Below are 21,533 nucleotides of genomic sequence, written 5' to 3'. Positions count from 1 at the left end.
CTTTCTCTCTTCACAGTAGCCAAGGTCAGGTTGTAGATAAAGGACCACACAGCAGCACATTGTGGTGTCTACGCTCAGGGACTTTCATATCTAACTCAAACAGCCCAGAGAGACACCACCTCTTTTATAGATCATATCAGAAGCAACATGTAAGGACACAGGATAAGCAGGTAAGCATGTGTTAGGCTTAACTGTCCAATAGGATACAAACACCTTCATGTAACACAACAGAACATGGAGAACATAGAGAACATGGAGAACTCAGAACATGGAGAACATGGAGAACATGGAGAACATAGAGAACATGAAGAACTCAGAACATGGAGAACATGGAGAACTCCGAACATGGAGAACATGGAGAACATGGAGAACTCAGAACATGCAGAACATGGAGAACTCAGAACATGGAGAACATGGAGAACATGGAGAACTCAGAACATGCAGAACATGGAGAACTCAGAACATGGAGAACATGGAGAACATGAAGAACTCAGAACATGGAGAACATGGAGAACATGGAGAACTCAGAACATGCAGAACATAGAGAACATGGAGAACATGGAGAACTCAGAACATGCAGAACATGGAGAACTCAGAACATGGAGAACATGGAGAACATGGAGAACATGAAGAACTCCGAACATGGAGAACTCAGAACATGGAGAACATGGAGAACTCAGAACATGCAGAACATGGAGAACTCAGAACATGGAGAACATGGAGAACATGGAGAACATGAAGAACTCCGAACATGGAGAACATGGAGAACATGGAGAACTCAGAACATGGAGAACATGGAGAACATGGAGAACTCAGAACATAGAGAACATGGAGAACATGGAGAACATAGAGAACATGGAGAACATGGAGAACAGAACATGAAGAACCCAGAACATAGAGAACATAGAGAACATGGAGAACATGGAGAACATAGAGAACATAGAGAACATAGAGAACATAGAGAACATGGAGAACTCAGAACATGTAGAACATGGAGAACATGAAGAACATAGAGAACATGGAGAACATGAAGAACATAGAGAACATGGAGATCAGTTGTTTTGATTAGAAAACTCAATTGAAAGCCTCCATCACAGGCCACGCCCCTCCTGCCGTACGCTCCGAAGTCGCAGCCAATGGGAACACAATCTCATGCAGCCTCCATCCAATCAGCTTCGTGGCTCTCAGATCGGGGCGGGGTTTGCCCACAGGTTTCCATTTGCGCTCCAGCAGCAGAGATCGGGAGCAACAGCGCAGCAGCGTCCGTGAGCCGGTCAGTTACTAACGGTCCTTTAATGTCTTCTGTCTGTGAGCACGGCGGGAAGTGCTGGATGTCCTCAGGACACCAGCGACACGAGCCGGGCCGGCGTGGTGTGCTCTGGCCCCGGGGAGCTCCGAGCTGCAGGACGCGCATCCATTCGGCTTTGTTAAGCTAAGCTAACATGCTAAGTGCTAGCTGTGGCTAATCATTGAATGGGGTCTCGGTGTCGTCCCCTCGACCATTTTGACCGAAAGGCAACACGCCGGTGTTTTAACGGCTCTCCTGCCGGTGTGGGTCTTTGTTACCCGGTGTTACTCAGTGTGGTCGTGTCCCCCGGGGGTCGGTGCAGCTCGGGTGGGCGAGGAGTGTATTGTGTGTGGGGGTTGTTAGCTTGTTAGCTTGTTAGCTAAGCTAGCCGCTGCCTGTCAGCTTCTGCACTGAATTAAAATGGCGTCTGTTTTTAAATTCCCCCGATGGGGCTGTGAGCTCCGCGTCCCGGTGCGTGTGCGGCGCTTCTTTAAAAACCCTGTCTCCGAAACGCACGACGCTCCGGTGCACGTTCAACGGGTGAATCTGCAGCTTGTGGGTTGTTTTCAGTTGTGTTGCTTTAACCTGTTGGCTTCTGCAACTTGTTGACTGCAACACAGAAACACATGGGTGATGCTCGTGGGCTTTAAAATGCATGTGGCCTCATGTCACGTTTTGCAGGTTATGGGACTGATATCTACTTTTAAGATACATCTGGTTATTGTGGCGTGGCACTTTGCTCGTCTCTTTTCCTGAGTTAAAACAACAATAGCAATGTGTGTGTGTGTGTGTGTGTGTGTGTTGTGAATGTGTCCGTGTCAGCTTGTGTCACCGATGCAAACCCCGTCTCTGCCTGTGAACGTGGGGCTGCATTGTGTCCCTGAGGCTTGTGATGCTGTGCCAACAGCCTCCTTCTGTCTCTACAGCTGGTGACAGCTTTATTTCACTGGGAGAAGAACAGACTCCCAGTTCACTGAGCTGGAGAAAAAACCCATTCAATGTTTTCTGAGACATCTTGTGTCCAACCACCCATCCTTTTGTGCAGCCATGTTAATATTTACAATTTTGTGTATGGTTTTGTTTCCCCCCATAGAGACGGACTGCACCATCTTCACCTGCTGCAAGAAAGACCTATTTTAACACTGCCGTTCACTGAACATAGCAACAATGGTAATTATATCATTTAAGTCTCAATTTTATTTGAAGTTGCATATCTGTGTGTTGTGTGTAATTTTCAGACAACAGGCCGGCTCTCAAAACCCAGGACCACACTGAATCCTTTTGTTGAGTATCACTGATAACAGAGCAAACAAATATGTCACATCTGAACAGCTGACGAAGAACTGGTGCCAGTGTTTTGTTCTGGGAGTCTGCCCGGGGCTTTCGGAGCACATGCTGCGCCTTCCACGCTTCAGCCCTCCTTTTAAATTGGCTCCGGCTGCCTGTGCACACATTTGCCTTGTGTAATCACTGGTGTTGGGAGCTTGGCAAAGACATGCGGGCCCAGCTACTCGGCGTTTTTAATTAATCAAAGGCAAGTGAGTGGCAGAGCAAGTAGGTCTTTCAGTTTAATGAAGTAGAACCGTCTGATCTTTATAAAAGCCTCACAAAGAAGGATCAGTGGACTCAGATTAATAGCGGTTCTGAATAAAACCAGGAACAGGAAGTGATGTGTTACCTCTCCTGCGTAGATCACGTGATTTTGTTTACAGCACCAGACACCGTCGTCATCTCTTATCACCACAAACTCTCTTGATATCTTCGTCTGTGTCTTCTACCTGCACGACACAACCCTTATCACCTCGAGATATTAGGTTTTTTGCATCTGTTGCGCGTTAGGAGCATCATCAACACCCCACTCGCTCATGCTCAATCCAGCGGGGAATTGTTCACACATCGACTGCTCCTGGATTTCTACTGACTTTATCAGCCTGAGCTCCTAGTATAAAGTCCGTAGAAATCCAGGAGCGTCCACACATACACCTCTGGAGAAACTACAGAGGATCTGCGGAGTCCAGTGCACGTCTGAAAGCAGTGTCTTGTTTTTCTGCTACTGCAATTTTGGGCCTGAATAAAATTCCATGGGATCTGTTGTTAAATTCTCCCAAAATAACTCTAAGCATGGTGATGCATCATCAGGGGTAGATGTCAGATTTAGCTTTGCACTTTGACAAAGTTATTAACTTCCCGCCTGGGTGCATTCATCACTCACTATTTGTGCTATGATTTGGTGTAAACTAGTCGCTGTGAACTCTGTAAACACTTTCTCATTTCTCCTTTATTGTTACTTCTTTCCATCACTAGCCTCCCCCAATGCGCCACCGCTCAATGCGTGTCTTCATGAATGATGACCGCCATGTCATGGCCAAGCACTCTGCCATCTACCCGACGCAAGAGGAGCTGGAAAGTGTCCAGAACATGGTGTCATACACAGAGCGGGCCCTCAAGGCTGTCTCGGATTGGCTGGATAAGCAGGAGAAGGGCGTGTCTAAGCCTGAGTTGGATGGAACAGACACAGATAAAGAAAGGTGAGGAGGTGTAATTACTTCTGTTCATTGGTTAGAAATGATCAAATGGCCTTTCTCTCACCATGTGTACATTTTTTGTAGTTATCCTTTGTCCTTGTTTATTTTTGGAAGTGAGCCCAAAGACCAGGCGACCCGCACTCTGCGGGGGGTGATGAGGGTGGGCCTGGTGGCCAAAGGCCTGCTACTGAAGGGGGACCTGGACCTGGAGCTGGTGCTCCTCTGTAAGGACAAGCCTACCACCAATCTCCTGAAGAAGGTGTCTGAAAACCTTGTTACACAGCTCAAGGTAAGAACAGACCCCAGCTAATTCAGTGTTCAATATAATGAAACCCCCCAGTTTTATTAGAGCCTAACCCGTCTTGATTTTTGAGACAGACACAGAAGAGTATAAACAATATTTAAGCCAATATCCATTCTTATTATTTCTCTTATGTATCTTTTAAATATCTGTGAGAGGATAATCATCCTGCAGATTAATCATTTGAACTCTTATTTTCATACCTATCATAGCAGACCCAGCACAGTTGATCCTTGGCTGCATGTGTTGACATGAGAAAGGAATCTGTTGAAGTGATGGGTTGTTGAGGCAGCTGTAGGGATTAAGTTGTCATTCTGTGTTGGAGTTATTGTGTTCACTTTTAGAAAAGGGTGTTCCAGTCAGGGATTCTGGGGCCGATCGTTTAATATAGTATCAGCCAATATTCAACAGAGATGAGAAGAGAAGCAGGATGCCTCACTTGTTGACTATTTCAACCATCAGCTCCGGGGGGAAAAACGAAAAAGGAGTCATCAAATAACTTCCTAAGTTAGAATACAAAAGTATTTACTGAGGGGAAAAAAGTGAGCCATCTGAATTCCTTATGTCTGTTGCACTTCATTAGTGACAGTTTGTTCTGCCTCATCTGATTGACGTTTGTAGACTAATTAGAGGGAATATCGACCGATGCCGATCAATTGGAGCACCTTGACTTTTAGACCATAAAGCATGATAGAGATCACAAAACCTTCAACATAGTCGTTGTTCTATAAATCTGCTGTGATTTCTCATCTCTGACTCTTCTCCGCGTTCGCAGCTGATCGTAGAAGACAAATATGTGGTGACCCAGAACATCCGTGAGGCGAGTATCATCATCAAGAACGCCAAGGAGCCGCCTCTCACCCTCACCATTCACTTGACTTCCCCTCTGGTTCGTGAGGAGGTTGAGAAGGCCGCCGCCGGTGGTAAGCTCCTACACAAGGACTGTAATGTTGTTTCTCTTCCTTCTTTAGTGGCGTCCTGCCTCCAGCAGGGAGGCAAGGCAGGAGACCAGACTAGACAGATATTGTTTATTGGGCCTTCAATGGAGCTAGGGGACAAGAAATGCACCGTCACATAATCAAACTGTGCTATGCTTATAGCTCTCTAGCCACTCTCGTAGTTCCATGTAATGTAATTGTACATTTTTGATGGCCCAATATACAGTATAGGGCAGGTAGTTTACTGACTGTTGAAGACATGGCTTTTTATTCCCCTTGATGATCAAGGTCACCAATGAAATGAAGGCTTACTGAGAAGTTAACCAAATACAAAAAGAGAGAGAGACCACTTTGTTTGCATGTGTTTTATCATTGATGATGAACGGTTTGCATTGCAGCAAAAATGAGTAGCAGAACATGTGGTGAAACTGACTTTGGTAACGAGACCCAGCAGTGGGCTAGTGACTGTCTCTGATGTTCCATAAGAGGAAGGCTCAGGCTTACAGATAACGACACGGGACATTGGATTCTGCTCCTAGAACTGGGATCAGCCCCAGTTCTTAGGCAGTAACACAGTTGTACGCAATTTGATCAACTTTGTTATCGATAATACATAAACAAAGTACGATTTCCAGTAGCTAATCTCCTGGTTGAGAGATCTCAACAGTGGTGAGGATCTGGGTTGTTGCAGGTGTCAAACCGTGTCCTTATCTTTAGCCCTGTGCGAACAGTGATGCCCAGTTTGGGTCTTACTTTTAAGCCATCAGTTTTGCTGCAGTGTGGACTTGTTTTGATACCCACTTTTTGTGCATCTGATAACTTCTGCCTGTGGTTCCAATTCTGATTCTCTCTGTCAAGCCTTCTAGTTTGTCAATTTTTAGGGACGCTGGACCTTTGACCAACTGGCCGCTCTCTGTCTCGGAAGGGGCAAAGTGCAGTGTACCCAGTATAGGGGCGAAGGGGAGGGCCTCTACCTCCTGTTAGCACTAGAAAAGAAAAGCACGCCATTTGAGTTGAAGCAATCACGAAGAGACAACCTCCCATTTGTTACAAGCTGATGTTTTTAACCCATTAAGACCAGATGCGTGTATATACCTTTTAAAACCAGTGTGTGATGTTTGCATGCGTCTCCTCTTAAAGCTCAATGAGACGTGAGCATCTCATCCACAATGTCGTCGGTCTCCAGACCTGTGATAAGATACATTATGATTTACTGATTTCCTCACGGGAAATGTAGTTTGTTAGTGCTCTTTTCCTGCAAAAAGTTTGTAAAGTATAGTTTCAGATTATGTCTGATGATATAAGTCTAAGATAACATCAGTTTATTGACGATGAAAATAATAAGAAAGAAGATTCAGACCCGGATGATGTTTCTGCCGAACGTGGCTCCGTCAGAAAGAGACATGTTTTAGTAGGAGGAAGTAGAAGGGGGGGGGGGGTTAACCCTAACCCTGGGAAACAGTAATGATTTACAATGAAAACCAAATGTTTAAGCTATCAAACGTTTTTTTACGTCATGTCTCTTTCTGCCTAAGAGGCTGAGAACTTAAAGCTTTTGTAAACGATAATAAGACAATAAGTTTAAAAGGGTCGTGTTCAAACGATGCTTAGGTTTTACAATGTCTTTCAATTTAGCGCTTTAGGTCTTCATGGGTTAAAGTGCACTTTGTTTTTAAACATTATGGATTTTGTAAATGATTCATATTTTTTACTAAGTAAAGATTTAACCCACTTCTGGTGGGTTTTAAGTTTAAAGCCTGTTTGCCGGCCCGTGCAAAACCCATATAAACTGGGAGGTTGGGAGCGTTTGATGGTTCTCCAGTGGAGGGGTCCCCCTCCCCTTCCCCCTCCTGCCTGTGGTTTGGGAAGGCTGCCTGTGTTCCCCCTGGCCGGCTGACAGAACTCCCCTTGGTCAAACTGTACCTTGTCTTCTTATTCCACCTGCCAATAGAAACGCTTTCAGTCAACGATCCCCCGGATGTTCTGGACAGGCAGAAATGCCTAACTGCCTTGGCGTCTCTCCGCCACGCTAAGTGGTTCCAGGTTTGGATCTTGCCTTTATTTGTCTCTAAAACAGAAGTAGTTTTGAGTTTGGTTCTATGCTGTTTGTTCCTTTTGTCATTTATTTGGGCGTTCAATGTGTTATTTTCTTCTTTTTTTAACTCTTTTTGAAGTGTTCCTCCTGTAGTAAAACTTGACGATCTGTTGTTTCCCAGGAAACCTTTGTCATTACACTGCTGTAGAGTTGCTTTGCTCACTTAACAGGTTCCACTGCAGTGTCATATTAAAAGACGTTCATTGCTGCTTCTTAGTTTACTAGTTTCACTCAAAAAATCTGGGACTAAAACACCACGTGTCCAGGTGCAATATTTCTATTATATAATTGTTGGTGTGAGTGAGTTGATGTTTTCACATTTAAGCAAGCTACCAGTAGAGCATTGTTTGCTTCTGCATTCTGAAGTTTTTAAGAGAAAATGTGTGTTTTTTAAATAGTGAACCATGTTGCTAATTCCTCATAGTATCGTGGCCTGTGTCATCTTTGGCTTTCACACTTTAACAATGTTGTGTTCCATCTCTGCAGCTTGTTTTTGTAGTGTGGCCTCAACCTTTCCTGCTCTCTGGCTGTTTCGTTACTGTGTGCTACCAAATCAACAGGAATATTGCACCTCGAGTCATAATTTATCTTTTTTTTTTTAATTGCCTCTGACTTAACCATTACCCCTTTCAGTGACGCACCCATCAGCGCGTCCTTATTTGAATCAGTTCACTTGGTTCTCACGTTAACGTTGGTCTTAAGTTGGAGGTGATTTAATTGACTCCTTTCCTCTTGATCTTTAGTGATAAGCATGATTTGTTTTTCCACTCAAACAAATGTTTTATGTCTGATAACTTCACCATCAATCATCTACGGCTTCAATTGTGAAAAGGGTCATAACTAGAGTTTCCCAAAAAGTTACACGGCTTTCTTTTATCGTTCTATATCTTTGAATATTTCCATAATGACAAAGTTAAGCTGTTAAAGTCTGTGTGGCTTCATTTTTTATTAATTTTCCATTTACTTGGATATTTAGGTTGCTTTATGACTCACACGCTCTTCCTCTTTGACTAAGGCTTCTTGTCATCCTCGTGCCCCTTCCTCCCCCTCCTCTGCTTGTGTCTCCAGGCCAGAGCTAACGGACTCCGCTCCTGTGTGATTGTCATCCGGATTCTAAGGGACCTGTGCGCCCGTGTCCCCACATGGGCCCCGCTTCGTGGTTGGGTGAGTCCCCTACACGGTCTCAACACACCAGTCTTTGTGACGCTCTGCTCCTTGTGGCTTCTGAGAAGACATCCATATGTAGGAGGGTCTTTTTTTACCCTGATTTGGCTGCTCAGAACATCATAGTCATCTTTATTAACTTCCACACATCTCTTTGATAAACATTTGTCTGCCTGGATACAAAAAAGCCAGGCCCCACCAGCACGGTTAAATTGCAGAGATGCTCTCTTACGCAGTGACCTAGAATCTCTCTGCTACTAGCCAAGCTTAAAAATAGCCTCCTTGTACAACGTCTCCCTCTCTCCCCTGCTGTGTAGCCTCTGGAGCTGATCTGTGAGAAAGCCATTGGTACAGGGAACCGGCCCATGGGGGCAGGAGAAGCTCTGCGGAGAGTTTTAGAGTGTCTGGCTTCAGGAATCCTCATGGCAGGTGTGTATGCCAAGCTTCTTCTCCAGTGTTTTGTTATAATCGCACTGTTGAAACCTCGTATTTCAGCCTTTTCCCTGTGTTTTAAATGAAATCTGCGTTGCAGATGCTGCAGGAATCTCAGATCCATGTGAGAAGGAGTCCAAAGATGCTATTGGTCACTTGGACCACCAGCAGAGAGAAGACATCACAGCTAGTGCACAAGTGAGTGAGATAAATTTGTGTGTGCACTCTAGAAGTGAATGTGAAACTCCGTCTCACTCACTGTGTGTCGTGTCCTCAGCATGCCTTAAGGCTGTCAGCTTTCGGACAGCTTCACAAAGTGCTCGGAATGGATCCACTTCCCTCTAAGATGCCCAAGAAACCTCGTAGCGAGACTCCTATCGATTACACAGGTAATTAATACTTAATACGCAATGAGACTCCAGAATATGTACATATACTGATTGTGTTTGTACCCTGTTATAATAACATTTTTATTGTCCCTGTTTCAGTGCAAATCCCACCCAGTACGGCGTATGCTCCACCGATGAAGAGGCCCATTGAGGAAGAGGAGGGAACTGATGACAAGAGTCCCAACAAGAAGAAGAAAAAGCTGCAGAAGAAATGTAAGTGTTTCTCAACACTTGAAGCACAATTATCAATCAATCCCACATTAAAATTCATATTGAAAAGTCAAGTTCTTGCTACGGGTCGTAATAATGTCTTCATTCTGTCCTTCCCACCAGCTCCAGAGGACAAGGCCGAGCCCCCCCAGGCCATGAACGCTCTGATGAGGCTCAATCAGCTGAAGCCAGGACTCCAGTACAAACTCATTTCCCAAACTGGCCCAGTTCACGTTCCCGTCTTCACTATGGCTGTAGAGGTGGACGGCAAGACCTTCGAAGCTTCTGGTCCGTCCAAACGCACTGCCAAGCTGCATGTAGCTGTAAAGGTGAGCACAGATTTTCCAGTGGGGGGGGTGTTTAATTAAGATTTAAATATAGCCTCAGAACCATCTGAACTGCATCTCCTTGTTATTTTAACAGAGTTGAATCTGTGTGGTCTCTTTCAGGTCCTGCTGTACATGGGTCTGCCCACAGGCGTGGAAGTCAAAGCTACTGATCCAGTAAAACCAGAGGAGACAGAAACAGTTGTGAAAGTGGAAGAGTTGAAGCCAGTACTGACACCCATCGAACCGCCCACAGCGGCCACGGGAGCAGCCAATGCAGACGCCACTGATGCTGGAGAGGTAGGCAGCTCCTCTCTTTGTGTTAGCAAGTAATAAGTGGGTGCTTTCCCCCATTAGCTGAAAGCTCTCATATCACTATCTCACTCTCTCAGACTGCTCGTCAACAGGGACCGATCCTGACCAAACACGGCAAGAACCCGGTGATGGAGCTGAACGAGAAGCGCCGCGGACTCAAGTACGAGCTCATCTCGGAGACGGGCGGCAGCCACGACAAGCGCTTCGTCATGGAGGTGGAGATTGATGGTCAGAAGTTCGAGGGCACAGGATCCAATAAGAAGGTGGCGAAGGCTTATGCTGCCCTGGCTGCGTTGGAGCGTCTCTTCCCTGAAGGCTCTGTGGCCGAGGCGGCTAAAAAGAAAAAGGGGCCACCCATGGTAAGCACCAAGAAAAACGTCTACAGACACAAAATATAAAATAAAAGAATACGCAAATCTGAAGGTGAAAGGTTCAAACTGATGAAAGCTCCAGTCGTATCATCAGGTCTCGTGTTCTCAGCAGCAGACACATCTTAATAAAATGTTCCTTTCCTCTGCAGCACACTCCAGGTTTTGGTATGATGGGAGCCTCCGGAGGCGGAGACGCAGGCCTGCACAGAGGAAGAGGTGGACGAGGTCGTGGAAGGGGCAGGGGCAGGGGCTTCAATAACGGAGGAGGCTACGGCCAAGGAGGTAAAAGCACACTGTCGACATATTGCCTGAGCTGGTAATAAAGTTAGTAGCCATGAATATCGCGATTTATTGCGTCAAAGCAGCTTATTGATTGTGTGTCTTCCTTCCAGGTGGCTTCGGAACATATGGTTACGGGAACAACGCTAACGCCGGCTACAGTAAGTATTCATTTGATCTTTTATAATCCTAGATACAGGCTCTTATCTAAGCTGCAGTTAGGCTTTCATTTACCCGTGAGAAATGTCTGAACCCTGGGGCATGTTGATGTGTCCGGTGGCAGGAAGGTGAACCGGCCCAGGACTCACTTCTCACCTGTTTGTCTTCATCAGAGAATGTAACGTAATGCTGAAAACTGTTTCTAGCTTTAAAAAAAACAACGATGTGTTAATACCAAACCTTGTTGGGATGTTCCCAGTTCATATATTTTACATTTCTCTGCTTTAAGCCACAGGATTGAATCTGTTTTTGACAAGTCCCCTCTTATGAGACACCTTTTCGTCCTTCTGGCAGCCTGTTCTGAGGACTGACCTACCAGAGCGTGACAGGAGCAGAGAAATCTAAAAACCCAATAACTCAGTTTTAATGTAATCTGACCCAACCAGTCATTCAACTGCCGCCTTTTATGGCAGAAAACAAATCTAATTTTGATATTTTTTCCCCCTTCTCTGCCCTGTCTCACTCTTTAGGTGACTTTGTCTCAGACTGCTATGGCTACCACGAGTTTGCGACATAGATCTTCCCCCAGTGTTTTAGAAAAATCAAAAACAGTCTTGTAGAGAGGAGTAAAAAAATTTACAAAATCCACAATAGTGTTGCAACAGCACCATGAACTCCCTTCACCACCAAGTCCGCAACCCTGGGAATAAAGCGCCAACAGCCTCTCCGCCCTGTCTTGCCAATCCACTTGTCACGCTCTGAAGCCTCCAGGAGACGATCTGCCCCTGCATGCACGTAGCCATAATTCAACTACTGTTCTCTCAACTTGCCCGTGGACGCAGCCGAACAGCTGGACCTCCCCTGAACCGCAGGGCTGGTTCACTGTAGAGTTTCTCCACGTGTCAGAACTCGGACGGGGCTTTGTTCCTGGATCAGGATTTGAGGGAAAGCCCGTAGGAGCTGGACAACTTACTGCCTTTGGGACAATTGTCAAGACAGAAGCAGTGTTCTGTCTCTGTCTCCATCCTGTTTACCGAGATGATAATAATACTGAGAAAATCTTAGCATGAGTTGTTCTTCTGTCATTGTCGAGCCTTCCTGTCACATGCATTGAGCTTATTTTGTATTTTCTGCCTTGCTTTTTAAAAATGACCTCACTGTTTATATGAAGTTTGCGGTTTCTGTGTGATATCAGCAACACTGTCTAGTCCGAGCTACACTGAATGCATGATGGTCTTACTTTGGCAGTATGTTGTTATCGCCGTGTTCCATCTGTAACAGCATCGGGCGTCGATGAACTGAGCTTGTTGGCACGAGGTTTACACACAGATCGGCTGAAATGGAAAATCTGATGTTTGATTACCTTTTTTATGATTTTAGTTGTTTTTTTAATAAATGTCACTGTCACTCCTGTCTTACTCAAGGGTCTGAATTCATTATTTACATGAATGTGCTGATATGCAAGCAGTAGTATAAGATATATATAAATATAATATATCCTGTTATGCCTGTTTTAAGACTGTGCCGTGCTGTTGTTTCCCAGGTTACTATAACAATGGTGGCACAAACGGAGGAGACGGGGCATCAAGCAGCCCATCGGACGGCCCTCCCGCCAGCACAGCACCGGATGAAGCACAGGGCGCCTACGGGTCGTACTACCAGAACGACGCAGGCTACACTGCCACTGCTGCCGCCAAAGTCCCGAAAAAGAAACCCCCCATGCACAAGGCAGTGAAGGCACCATTTCCAGGTCCTCCGGGGACAAACAGTGCAGCTGCAGGGGGCTACCAGTCCACCAGTCCCTCAGGGCAGGCCGCCTATAACCAGTATGGCCAGGGTTATGGGCAGGGAAAGAAGAACTTCAACCAGAACCAGGGTGGAACGGGTGGATACATGTACAGCACTGCCTATCCCAGCCAGGTGACGGGGGGCACTGGGGGGAGCCAAGACTATAGTTATGATGGTGAGTTAAAGGAATTGTTTTAAATAAGATTCTTCATTCAGACATTTCTTTAGGTGTTTCTTATCTTCCTCTTGACAATAGATTCTCTGGGGTTTCAGGTCAAAGCAAATCAAGCATATTAAAATCTCTACCTAATTTCACTGTCTCTTTCCTTGTAGGCTTCAACAGCCAGTCCACTTACAACGCACCGGGAGCAGGAGGAGCAGCAGGCAGCGGCAACAACCAGGGCTTCGGCAACAACCACTCTCAGTACCACAACCCAACAGGCTACGGCAGAGGAGACGGAAGCATGAACTACCAGTACAGATAGACTCTATCACTCCGTCTGAGACTCACGGGCGTGTGTGTGTGTGTGTGTGGGTGTGTGGGTGTGTGTGTGAAGCCTTCTCCAAAGAAAGTGATTGACGGCTTGCCCTGTGCGCTCTGCCTTGTCCATGTTCTTTGCTTCTGTGCTTTTGAGTTTATATGTAGCACATGTGGGCACAAAGTGAGAGGTCAGACCTGGGTCGTGGCTAAGTTTAGTGGTCTGTTTCAGTGGTCTGGTCAGTGCTTAGTCCTGTGGTTTTAGGTTATTCTAATTATGTTTTTTATTTTTAAATGTGCTACCAGTCGTCGTCATCACTCAATTTGAAGGCTGATGTCAAAAGCTTCTCACCTTCTCTGGTTTGATTACCTTTCTTCTGAGGACTGTGTGGACAAATGTTTTTCTCTCATAATGGAATTAGTAAAATCATGTAGTTTGAAACTACAACGGTTGTTGTACTTTTTGTAACAATTCAATTGATCCAAATAGTTCAGTCTCTTCTTCAATGTGTGTATTTTATTTTAATCTTTCTTTAGTTTTTATCTAACGTGATGTAGTTATTTCAATCAATGGTTTTGGAGATTACTGGAAAATACTTACATTCTGATGTTCTATCCACATCTCTGCTCAGTGTAGCTTTTTGATTGGGTGGGATTTGTTCTTGTTAATGTATAACAGTGTATTAATAAATGATTTTTATTTTGAATTGATGTCTCAAGGATTTTTTACCACTGATACTTTATTAATAAATGGTTAATTCTATAGCTTATTAATGAGAACGTGTCCTAGAAAGGGTAAGTCAAAATAATACCCACATCTTTGTGATGAAATAAAGCTAAAATAGAGGGTGTTTATATTTCATATAAAGAGTAAACATGTTTTAAATGAAATAAATAACTACAAATACAAGTAACAAAAAAAAAATATTTTAATGCACCAGCATTTGAATTTATACAGAAATAAGTCAAATAATTAATGCGCTGTCTGACATTCTTTTTGATGACAGTAATTGTTGCATAAATTTTAGAATCAAAAGATGCAAAATTCACAAGATTAATATTAATCACATAATATAACCAATAATATGAATTTACAAAAAAATACAAGAACATTTTTCATGTTCTCCGAGGCAAAGAAAAATACTTACAGCCACTCATGAAAATGTAATATTTATGTTTATATATTAAGTGTCTTTAAGTTGTACTTTTAAATATTTTTAAAGTATTATAATGCTTTTAAATTAAATTATTTTATTATTAATAAAGTATAATTTAGCCAAAGGATTGAAAATATGCAATATTCACAGTATCAATTGTATTTTTAAAAATTCTAAGGAATGATTTATAGGATGTATCATTATGTATTTATCGTTCTTATTTTATTATTATTCAATAAATGAACATTGGTAATTACGGTAATTGGTTTCCTCATTTTTTTAGCAGCGAATTGTTAACGCCCCCTTACTTGAATACATTCGGCCTATGGTATAAGACGTCACTTCCGCTCCCTCTTAGGCCACGCAGGGATCCAACATGGCGGACACCGGTGCGGTGGAGACGCTCCTCCGGCTCCTCGAGAAGACGGACGGCGGCGTGGAGAGCCTGGAAGTGGCGGCCAGCCTCGGGGTGGACCACCAGGTCATCGTCGGGGCCGTGAAGAGTCTGCAGGCCGCCGGCGACGTGAGTTTCCCGGCGTGAGAGGGCAGCGGAAGTCCCGACCGTCAACATGATGCAACACGGAGGTTTGAGGTGACACTCAGGTTTAATGTCGGTCCGGTTTGTTCCAGCTCATCTCCGCCGAGCAGCGCTCCTCCAAACACTGGGAGCTGACCGACGAGGGCACGGACACGGCCCGGCACGGCAGCCAGGAAGCCCGGGTGCTCGGCTCCATCCCGCCGGAGGGTCTGGCCCAGAGTGAGCTGATGGTGAGGCAGCAGGTGGAGGTGGAGGCTCAGCTCCATCACATCCACAAGCTAATGATCCCTAATGAGGCTAATGAAGCTAATGTAGAAACACAGGAGCTGATGGTGAGGCAGCAGGTGGAGGTGGAGGTTCAGCTCCATCACATCCACAAGCTAATGAAGCTAATGTAGAAACACAGGAGCTGATGGTGAAGCAGCAGGTGGAGGTTCAGCTCCACCACATAGTGTAGCAGACTTTAATAACTTTAATATTGTTGAATATAATTGACCCAAAACCCCCAGTTTCACAATGAATCCAAAGTATTTTGACTCTTCTGTGTCCTCAGACCTTGATTTGTGTGCTTCTCTAACTTCTATTTCAGGTTTATCATATATTATATCTATCTCACAGGCCGACACAGAGACAACCAGTCACCTGTGGTCAATTTAGAGTGTCCAATTAAGCTAATGTCTTAGGGAGGAAACACCTGGAGAAAACACACACACACACACACACACACACACACGAGAACCTTCTTGCTGAGTTCAGTGAACAGTCATTTGAACATTTGACCTCCACAAGTGAAAAACACATTAGTGGTTTTCCAGTGTAAGTTGCCAGTTTGTGTTTCCAGTGGTGAACGTCTGTTTTTCTGTCCCTGTGTAGAAACTGTCCTTTGGGAAGGTCGGCTTCAGCAAGGCCATGTCCAACAAGTGGATCCGAGTGGACAAGGCGCACGAGGGCGGCCCCAGGATCTTCAGATCTGTACGTGTTTCTACACAATGTCCTTGAGTGGTCGGTTGTCACGTCAGTAAGTTGCATGTGTTTTTGTTTGTGTTGCGCTGCGGTCGTCAGGTGGAGAACATCGAGGACCAGGTCCGAGAGAAGCTGCTGCTGGTGCAGAAAGGAAACGGCTCTCAGCTGGAGGAGAAGGAGAAGAACGAGCTGAAGAAGAGAAAGCTGCTCTCTGAAGTGTGAGTGTGAGGCCTCCACATGTGGTGAATGTGTCTTTGTCTGGCAGTAGGGGGCAGTAGAGGGTTTGTTGTGCCTCTGTGTTTGAGGGGTTTTATCTGAAACTAACAGAAGCTCAGTGTGATTCATTGAATTCTCTGAATCAATCTGCTTTTGTTTTGTAAAGTATGATTCTTAAACTTGACAGAAATATGGATTTACATGTTTGCTTCTGTGAAAACAATATTACGTACAAGGTCTTAAATATGTTTAGGTACGACTTAATTATATTAACATCCATTAAAGTTCCTCTTTTAAAGTGAAACGTTTTTTAAGAGAAGTGTTTGTGGCATAAACAGTTTTGTGATGTCTCCATGTGTAGTTCTGCTAACGGAGCCAAGGCAGAGTTGATGGTAGTTAGAAGTCATTTTAATTTGTGTGTTCAGGACGGTGAAGACTTACTGGATCACCAAAGGAAACTCCTTCAGCACGACTCTCACCAAACAGGAGACGGAGCTCACACCTGAGATGATCGCCACGTGAGTCCACTTTCTACCTCATGTTAACTCGGCTGGAGAACGTGTCCTGTTTGCTCTCCTCTGTCTGTCAGTGACGGTGTGACGGGTCTCAAACAGAGGACACAGAGAAACCTCTGCCCTTATAAAGGGGACGAGTCCAAAGATGAGGACTTTGTCCTAAAGGCAGGGCAGGACACGATCATAGGGACCGAAAAGATGATTTACATCAGTGCTTCATGAATAAATACTGCAGCTCGTACAGTTTTGACGAGGTATTAATGAGAAGAAGTGCTGATTCTGTTGGATCAGCTGAGGTCAGAGCTGCAGGTCGCCCCCTTCCTCCAGACCCACGCTCCTGACTTGTCTCTTCTTTTTTTCTTCCTCGACTCAGAGGCAACTGGAAAGAGAAGAAATTCAAACCCTACAACTTCGAGGCCATGGGCGTCGCCCCAGACTGTGGCCACCTGCACCCGCTGATGAAGGTTCGAACTCAGTTCAGACAGATCTTCCTGGAGATGGGGTGAGTCCCTGTAAATAACGACAAATCCACACACACACACATTCTTAAACCAGAAAACACAATGAATGAACTCTGTTTTTTCTGCAGCTTCACCGAGATGCCGACCAACAACTTCATAGAAAGCTCGTTCTGGAACTTCGACTCCTTGTTTCAGCCGCAGCAGCATCCGGCCAGAGACCAGCACGACACCTTCTTCCTGTCCGGTAAGACGGAGACTGTGTCTGATACTTTCTGTCCACATAGACATTTTCCTGCTGAATTCTCACTTCGGTATTTAATGGACATTTTATGAGGGGGGCTGCAGGAAAAGTTCCAGAAAATGTCCGTAGCTTTCTCACATAAACCCCCAGCACGTGATTCGGTCCCTGTGATTTTTAAGTTGATCATTCACCACCTGGATCATTTTTCAGATCCAGCCGTCGCCCACGAGTTCCCTCAGGATTATCTGGAGCGGGTGAAGAAGGTCCACTCGGAGGGAGGCTTCGGTTCACAAGGGTGAGTCACACGCTCGCACAACAAATACAATCCTCAGCATCAACGACACCAACATCATGATCCAACTTCCTGTTTCAGGTACAAATGCGAATGGAAGATCGAGGAGGCTCAGAAGAACATCCTCCGAACTCACACTACAGCCGTCAGCGCACGCATGTTGTATAAACTCGCACAACAGGTGAGGTGCACAAACATTTATACATGTATTTGAACTATTGTGGTCCATGTCCCATCCACTAACAAGGAGGAGGCAGAGTTTATGACCTTATGTTCCTCCTTTATGCTGTAAATGTTTATTTAGGAACAAATCTGTTCAGCTGTGATCCGAACTCTTAACGAGAGTGACAACGGTTATAGGAACAGAGTCGTTCAGTGATCATGTGACCACACAGTTAATTTACTGTATCTGTGTCTTCATCAAACCAGGAGAAGTTCACCCCCGTCAAGTATTTCTCCATCGACCGGGTGTTCAGGAATGAGACGTTAGACGCCACCCACCTGGCCGAGTTCCACCAGATCGAGGGCGTGGTGGCCGACTACGGACTCACACTGGGAGACCTGATGGGCATCCTGCACGACTTCTTCACCAAACTGGGTCAGGACACATTCTGGTGCTTGTGCTGAAATTAAAAGATGCAAATATGAGAAGCCACATATTCCTGCAAACGGTTTCACCAAAGCATGATGCTACTCATGTTCTCTTCAGGGTTTTTTCCACATGACGTGTTTGAATGATTTTATTTCTCGTTTTGTATTTTTCTGTTTTCTAGGAATTACCAAACTACGCTTCAAACCTGCCTACAACCCGTACACAGAGCCCAGCATGGAAGTGTTCAGCTACCATGAAGGTACGTGTGTAAAACCTGGATCTGACTCTTTAACATCTTTAACAAGTCAAAGCAAGTGTTGGTCCCTTGATATCTGTGGTAAACGCATCTGTAAACTTACCAACAGATTTTTCTACAAGCTTTTGTCTGTAAAATATCCTTTTCTATGTATTTCCGTTCCTCCACACAACACAATGATTCTGTGTTTGAGTGTCAGTCCTGTTTCGTGGGCTTGGTTGCTCCACCAGCTTCATCTCGTGTCATTCTGTGCGTGCAGGACTGAAAAAGTGGGTGGAGGTTGGAAACTCGGGCGTCTTCAGACCAGAGATGCTGCTGCCCATGGGTCTTCCAGAGGATGTGTCTGTCATCGCCTGGGGGCTGTCGCTGGAGAGGTGAACGAACACAGACCTGAAAACAAACTGTCTCTGCAGGTTTAAAGAGATCACGACTGTTTTAATGACGTGTCATCTCGAAGACGATGTGTTTTGAAAATGGGAGCATGTTTGTCTCTCGCATATGAAGAAGCCACCACTGCTATTACAGGAAATGCTCTGAAATTAATATATGTGAAATTCTGTCTGATGAATGCAAACTGATCAATCGGTCGGACTCTAGTCAGACCTGTGATAAGTAAGTGGGACATGTTGTTACGCTGCTGCTCACTGCGTCTCCTCCTCTGTCCTGCAGACCCACGATGATCAAATACGGCATCAACAACATCAGGGAGCTGGTGGGACACAAGGTGAACCTGCAGATGGTCTACGACGGCCCCATCTGTCGTCTGGACTCCTGAGCGTCACCACAACGACTTTATCTTTTACCATGTGACATCTCGTGTCTGACTCCTGCCAGTTGTTCCTAATCCAACAGGCAGGGGGCCTCGGTTTCCTGCAGACACGTCTGCAAAGGGCTTCGAGGTGCAGGAGCAGACTTTGTATGAACTGGATTCTCTGCTCTCTGCTGCTTCGCAGAACATTGAGTCAGGAGACATGTTACTCGTATAAAGTTTCTACTTGTACAGGGAGAAAAACAACAACTTTTGCAATGTGACAAACATAAAATGAAGTTTTTTTCCAAATCTGACTTGTGTGTTTCTTGTTGTAATCGACGGTTTAAGACTTGAACTCTGGAGGATACTCTCACAAGTGGGTCGGGAGCGCCGGAGGTTTCCTTCACGTGACGGGAGATTCCCTCGGTCACCGTGTGTTGAGCTGTTGTAATTGTGCTACTTTCCAGATATAGATCCACTGGATGTTTGTATAACCATGTTGTGCTGAAGGTTTGTTTTTGGATGTGACTCAACCGTTTTGGCTTCTGAGTAACTCCAAAGATCTGGGATTACATTTGACCTTCATCACTGGTTAAACAAACAGCCTGGGAACCAATCAGCTGGCTGTCAACAGGTTGTTGTTGTTCAACAAAGGAGTTTGTTCTAAATGAACAGAGCTGATTTCAAGATCTTTTTGTGGACGGTGGGTTTTGACCCAAAGAAGAACGGATTAGATTCTGGTCTAGATTCAGGATTGTTTTGTTTTTTCACTTTAACATTGAGATGGTTTCTTACAGTTTTTTATTCTCATGTAATCTTTCCTCCATTAGGGTTTGTTGTATTAAATGCGAGTACAGTAAAGTTCAGACCTTGACTTCACTAAGCTCTGCTGCAGCATCTGATGACGTGACGCTGCTCAGAGTGAGAACACAGACATCTGTCAAAAGCTTTGGCCTTTCCAAAATAAATTGTGCAACAATAGTGGAATACTTTGTGTTTGAGGGCTGTCGACCAGGAGCTGTTGAATTTGTATTTATAAAATTTCCTGAGTTTTGAAGCGGCCTCATCTGCAGAGAAGTCACTGGACGTCCTCTCGCCTCATTGAGTGAAAGTTCAGGTCTCAGAATAGCAGCTGGTGTTAAAATGGGAAATCAGCTCACTTTCCTGGGACTCCACTAACTCTCGTGCTTTAATCTGCACTGTGGGGCCCGACAACAAGACGGGGGGGGAATCCGTGAGTGTGTGCGACACCTGCGGTAAAGGCCCCAGGATTACGTTGTGTTGTTGAATTGCTGGAACTCCGTTAAGTCTTCCTCCGAAGCTAATCCCTCCGTGTCTTGAAATAACATGTGAGTGCAGTGCGGCGGCCAGCAGGTCGGTGGAAACAGCTTCGTTGACCTCCACCTTTTTTTTTCTTACATTCTGATCTTTAAGTTTGACTCAACTGGACAAAAAAAAGACACAAACCTGTGATCTCTGGCCTCACAATGACTTTATGTGTAATCTCCTGGTGCACAGGTGGATTATATCGGAACAGCAGATGGACAAACTTTCAATCTCATCCTGCTCCAACAAACAAAAGTCAACTCAGCCTGAACATGCAGCAGCAGCATCTCGACTACAGTGTTTGTACAAAGAAATAAGTCACAGTGTCGCCATGACACACGTAGAGCAGCTTCTCCCTGAAGCTCAGGCACAGAGACGACGCCCAGTGATCTTCTGCACTAATCCTCTCCGTCCTTTGGGTGTCCTTCTCCTGGTGTTTGACTCTTCTGCTGATATGTTAAGTGAGACAGGAGACAACAGTCTGGACACTTTGAGGAATGAGTCGTGATGTCAGACAGGACACGGAGGAGTGTTGCTGTGAGACAGTTTCTACACACGGGTTTAAATGACGTCTCCTCACAGCCACGTTTCCCAAACATTCATCCTGGTTGGTTGTATAAGTCGACCTCTGGTCACTTGGTTACTGGGCATCAAGGCGGTTCATGATCACACGTGGTGGAGGTCAGAACTCCCTGGGGAGGCCGCTCGGCCCGGGGCTGCCAGAGAACGGCAGGGAGCCGGGACCGGTCGGGCTGTGGGAGTGCGGGAAGAACGAGGGGATGTAGGGAATGGCAGCCATCAGCAGCGGGCTGGCCGGGGGGTCTTCTTCCTTGGGCAGCGCGATGACCACGTCGTCCTGGTCCCACACGTGAAAGGCATTGTGGGTGAAGGGATGTGCCGGGGGAGCGTGGCTCGAGGCCACGCGCTGCGCTTCTTTCTCCTTCTCTTCATCACCGGTCGGACCCAACAAGCATTCTGCACAAGAGAGGAAGGGGAGTTACAGATTTAACATTAACATTTGCTTGGGACAAAAATGAAAAGGCCGGAAATAAGTGACCAGAGAGGAAGTGTGAAGATTTAATTTAAACTATATAAACTCCACATGATCAGAGAGATGAGTTCAAACAGTTGGATAAAGTTATGATCCACTCGTCCCTCTCGAACGCA

General features: G+C 45.3%; 2 protein-coding genes across 7 annotated transcripts; both read left to right on the top strand.

Annotated features, from left to right (window-relative positions):
• Nucleotides 1-1,183: 1,183 nt before the first annotated feature.
• Nucleotides 1,184-13,765, top strand: ilf3b (interleukin enhancer binding factor 3b). Of its 6 annotated transcripts, none has more exons than XM_035181636.2 (18): nucleotides 1,184-1,273; nucleotides 2,382-2,458; nucleotides 3,593-3,816; nucleotides 3,928-4,102; nucleotides 4,890-5,037; nucleotides 7,004-7,095; nucleotides 8,216-8,311; nucleotides 8,629-8,740; nucleotides 8,844-8,941; nucleotides 9,021-9,132; nucleotides 9,232-9,345; nucleotides 9,466-9,671; nucleotides 9,792-9,968; nucleotides 10,061-10,342; nucleotides 10,504-10,636; nucleotides 10,747-10,794; nucleotides 12,336-12,755; nucleotides 12,914-13,765. In XM_035181636.2, the coding sequence occupies exons 2-18, from the start codon at nucleotides 2,456-2,458 to the stop codon at nucleotides 13,063-13,065; spliced, it is 2,592 nt and encodes an 863-aa protein (XP_035037527.1). In that variant the 5' UTR covers nucleotides 1,184-1,273; nucleotides 2,382-2,455; the 3' UTR covers nucleotides 13,066-13,765. The 6 variants fall into 6 exon arrangements, with proteins under 6 accessions (XP_035037527.1, XP_035037525.1, XP_035037526.1 ...); XM_035181634.2 differs by having other exon boundaries at nucleotides 3,898-4,102; nucleotides 8,853-8,941; XM_035181635.2 differs by having other exon boundaries at nucleotides 3,898-4,102; nucleotides 10,076-10,342.
• Nucleotides 13,766-14,554: 789 nt separating this feature from the next.
• On the top strand, nucleotides 14,555-19,349 carry farsa (phenylalanyl-tRNA synthetase subunit alpha). Its single transcript, XM_047343758.1, has 13 exons — nucleotides 14,555-14,738; nucleotides 14,846-14,983; nucleotides 15,627-15,725; nucleotides 15,816-15,934; nucleotides 16,358-16,450; nucleotides 16,821-16,949; nucleotides 17,037-17,152; nucleotides 17,360-17,444; nucleotides 17,523-17,622; nucleotides 17,871-18,039; nucleotides 18,215-18,292; nucleotides 18,549-18,663; nucleotides 18,959-19,349. The coding sequence occupies exons 1-13, from the start codon at nucleotides 14,592-14,594 to the stop codon at nucleotides 19,062-19,064; spliced, it is 1,494 nt and encodes a 497-aa protein (XP_047199714.1). The 5' UTR covers nucleotides 14,555-14,591; the 3' UTR covers nucleotides 19,065-19,349.
• Nucleotides 19,350-21,533: the final 2,184 nt, after the last annotated feature.

Source organism: Hippoglossus stenolepis, chromosome 16 (genome assembly GCF_022539355.2).
Source record: "Hippoglossus stenolepis isolate QCI-W04-F060 chromosome 16, HSTE1.2, whole genome shotgun sequence".
In the NCBI taxonomy this organism is placed as follows: domain Eukaryota; kingdom Metazoa; phylum Chordata; class Actinopteri; order Pleuronectiformes; family Pleuronectidae; genus Hippoglossus; species Hippoglossus stenolepis.
This window is presented reverse-complemented; position numbering and strand designations above follow the sequence as displayed.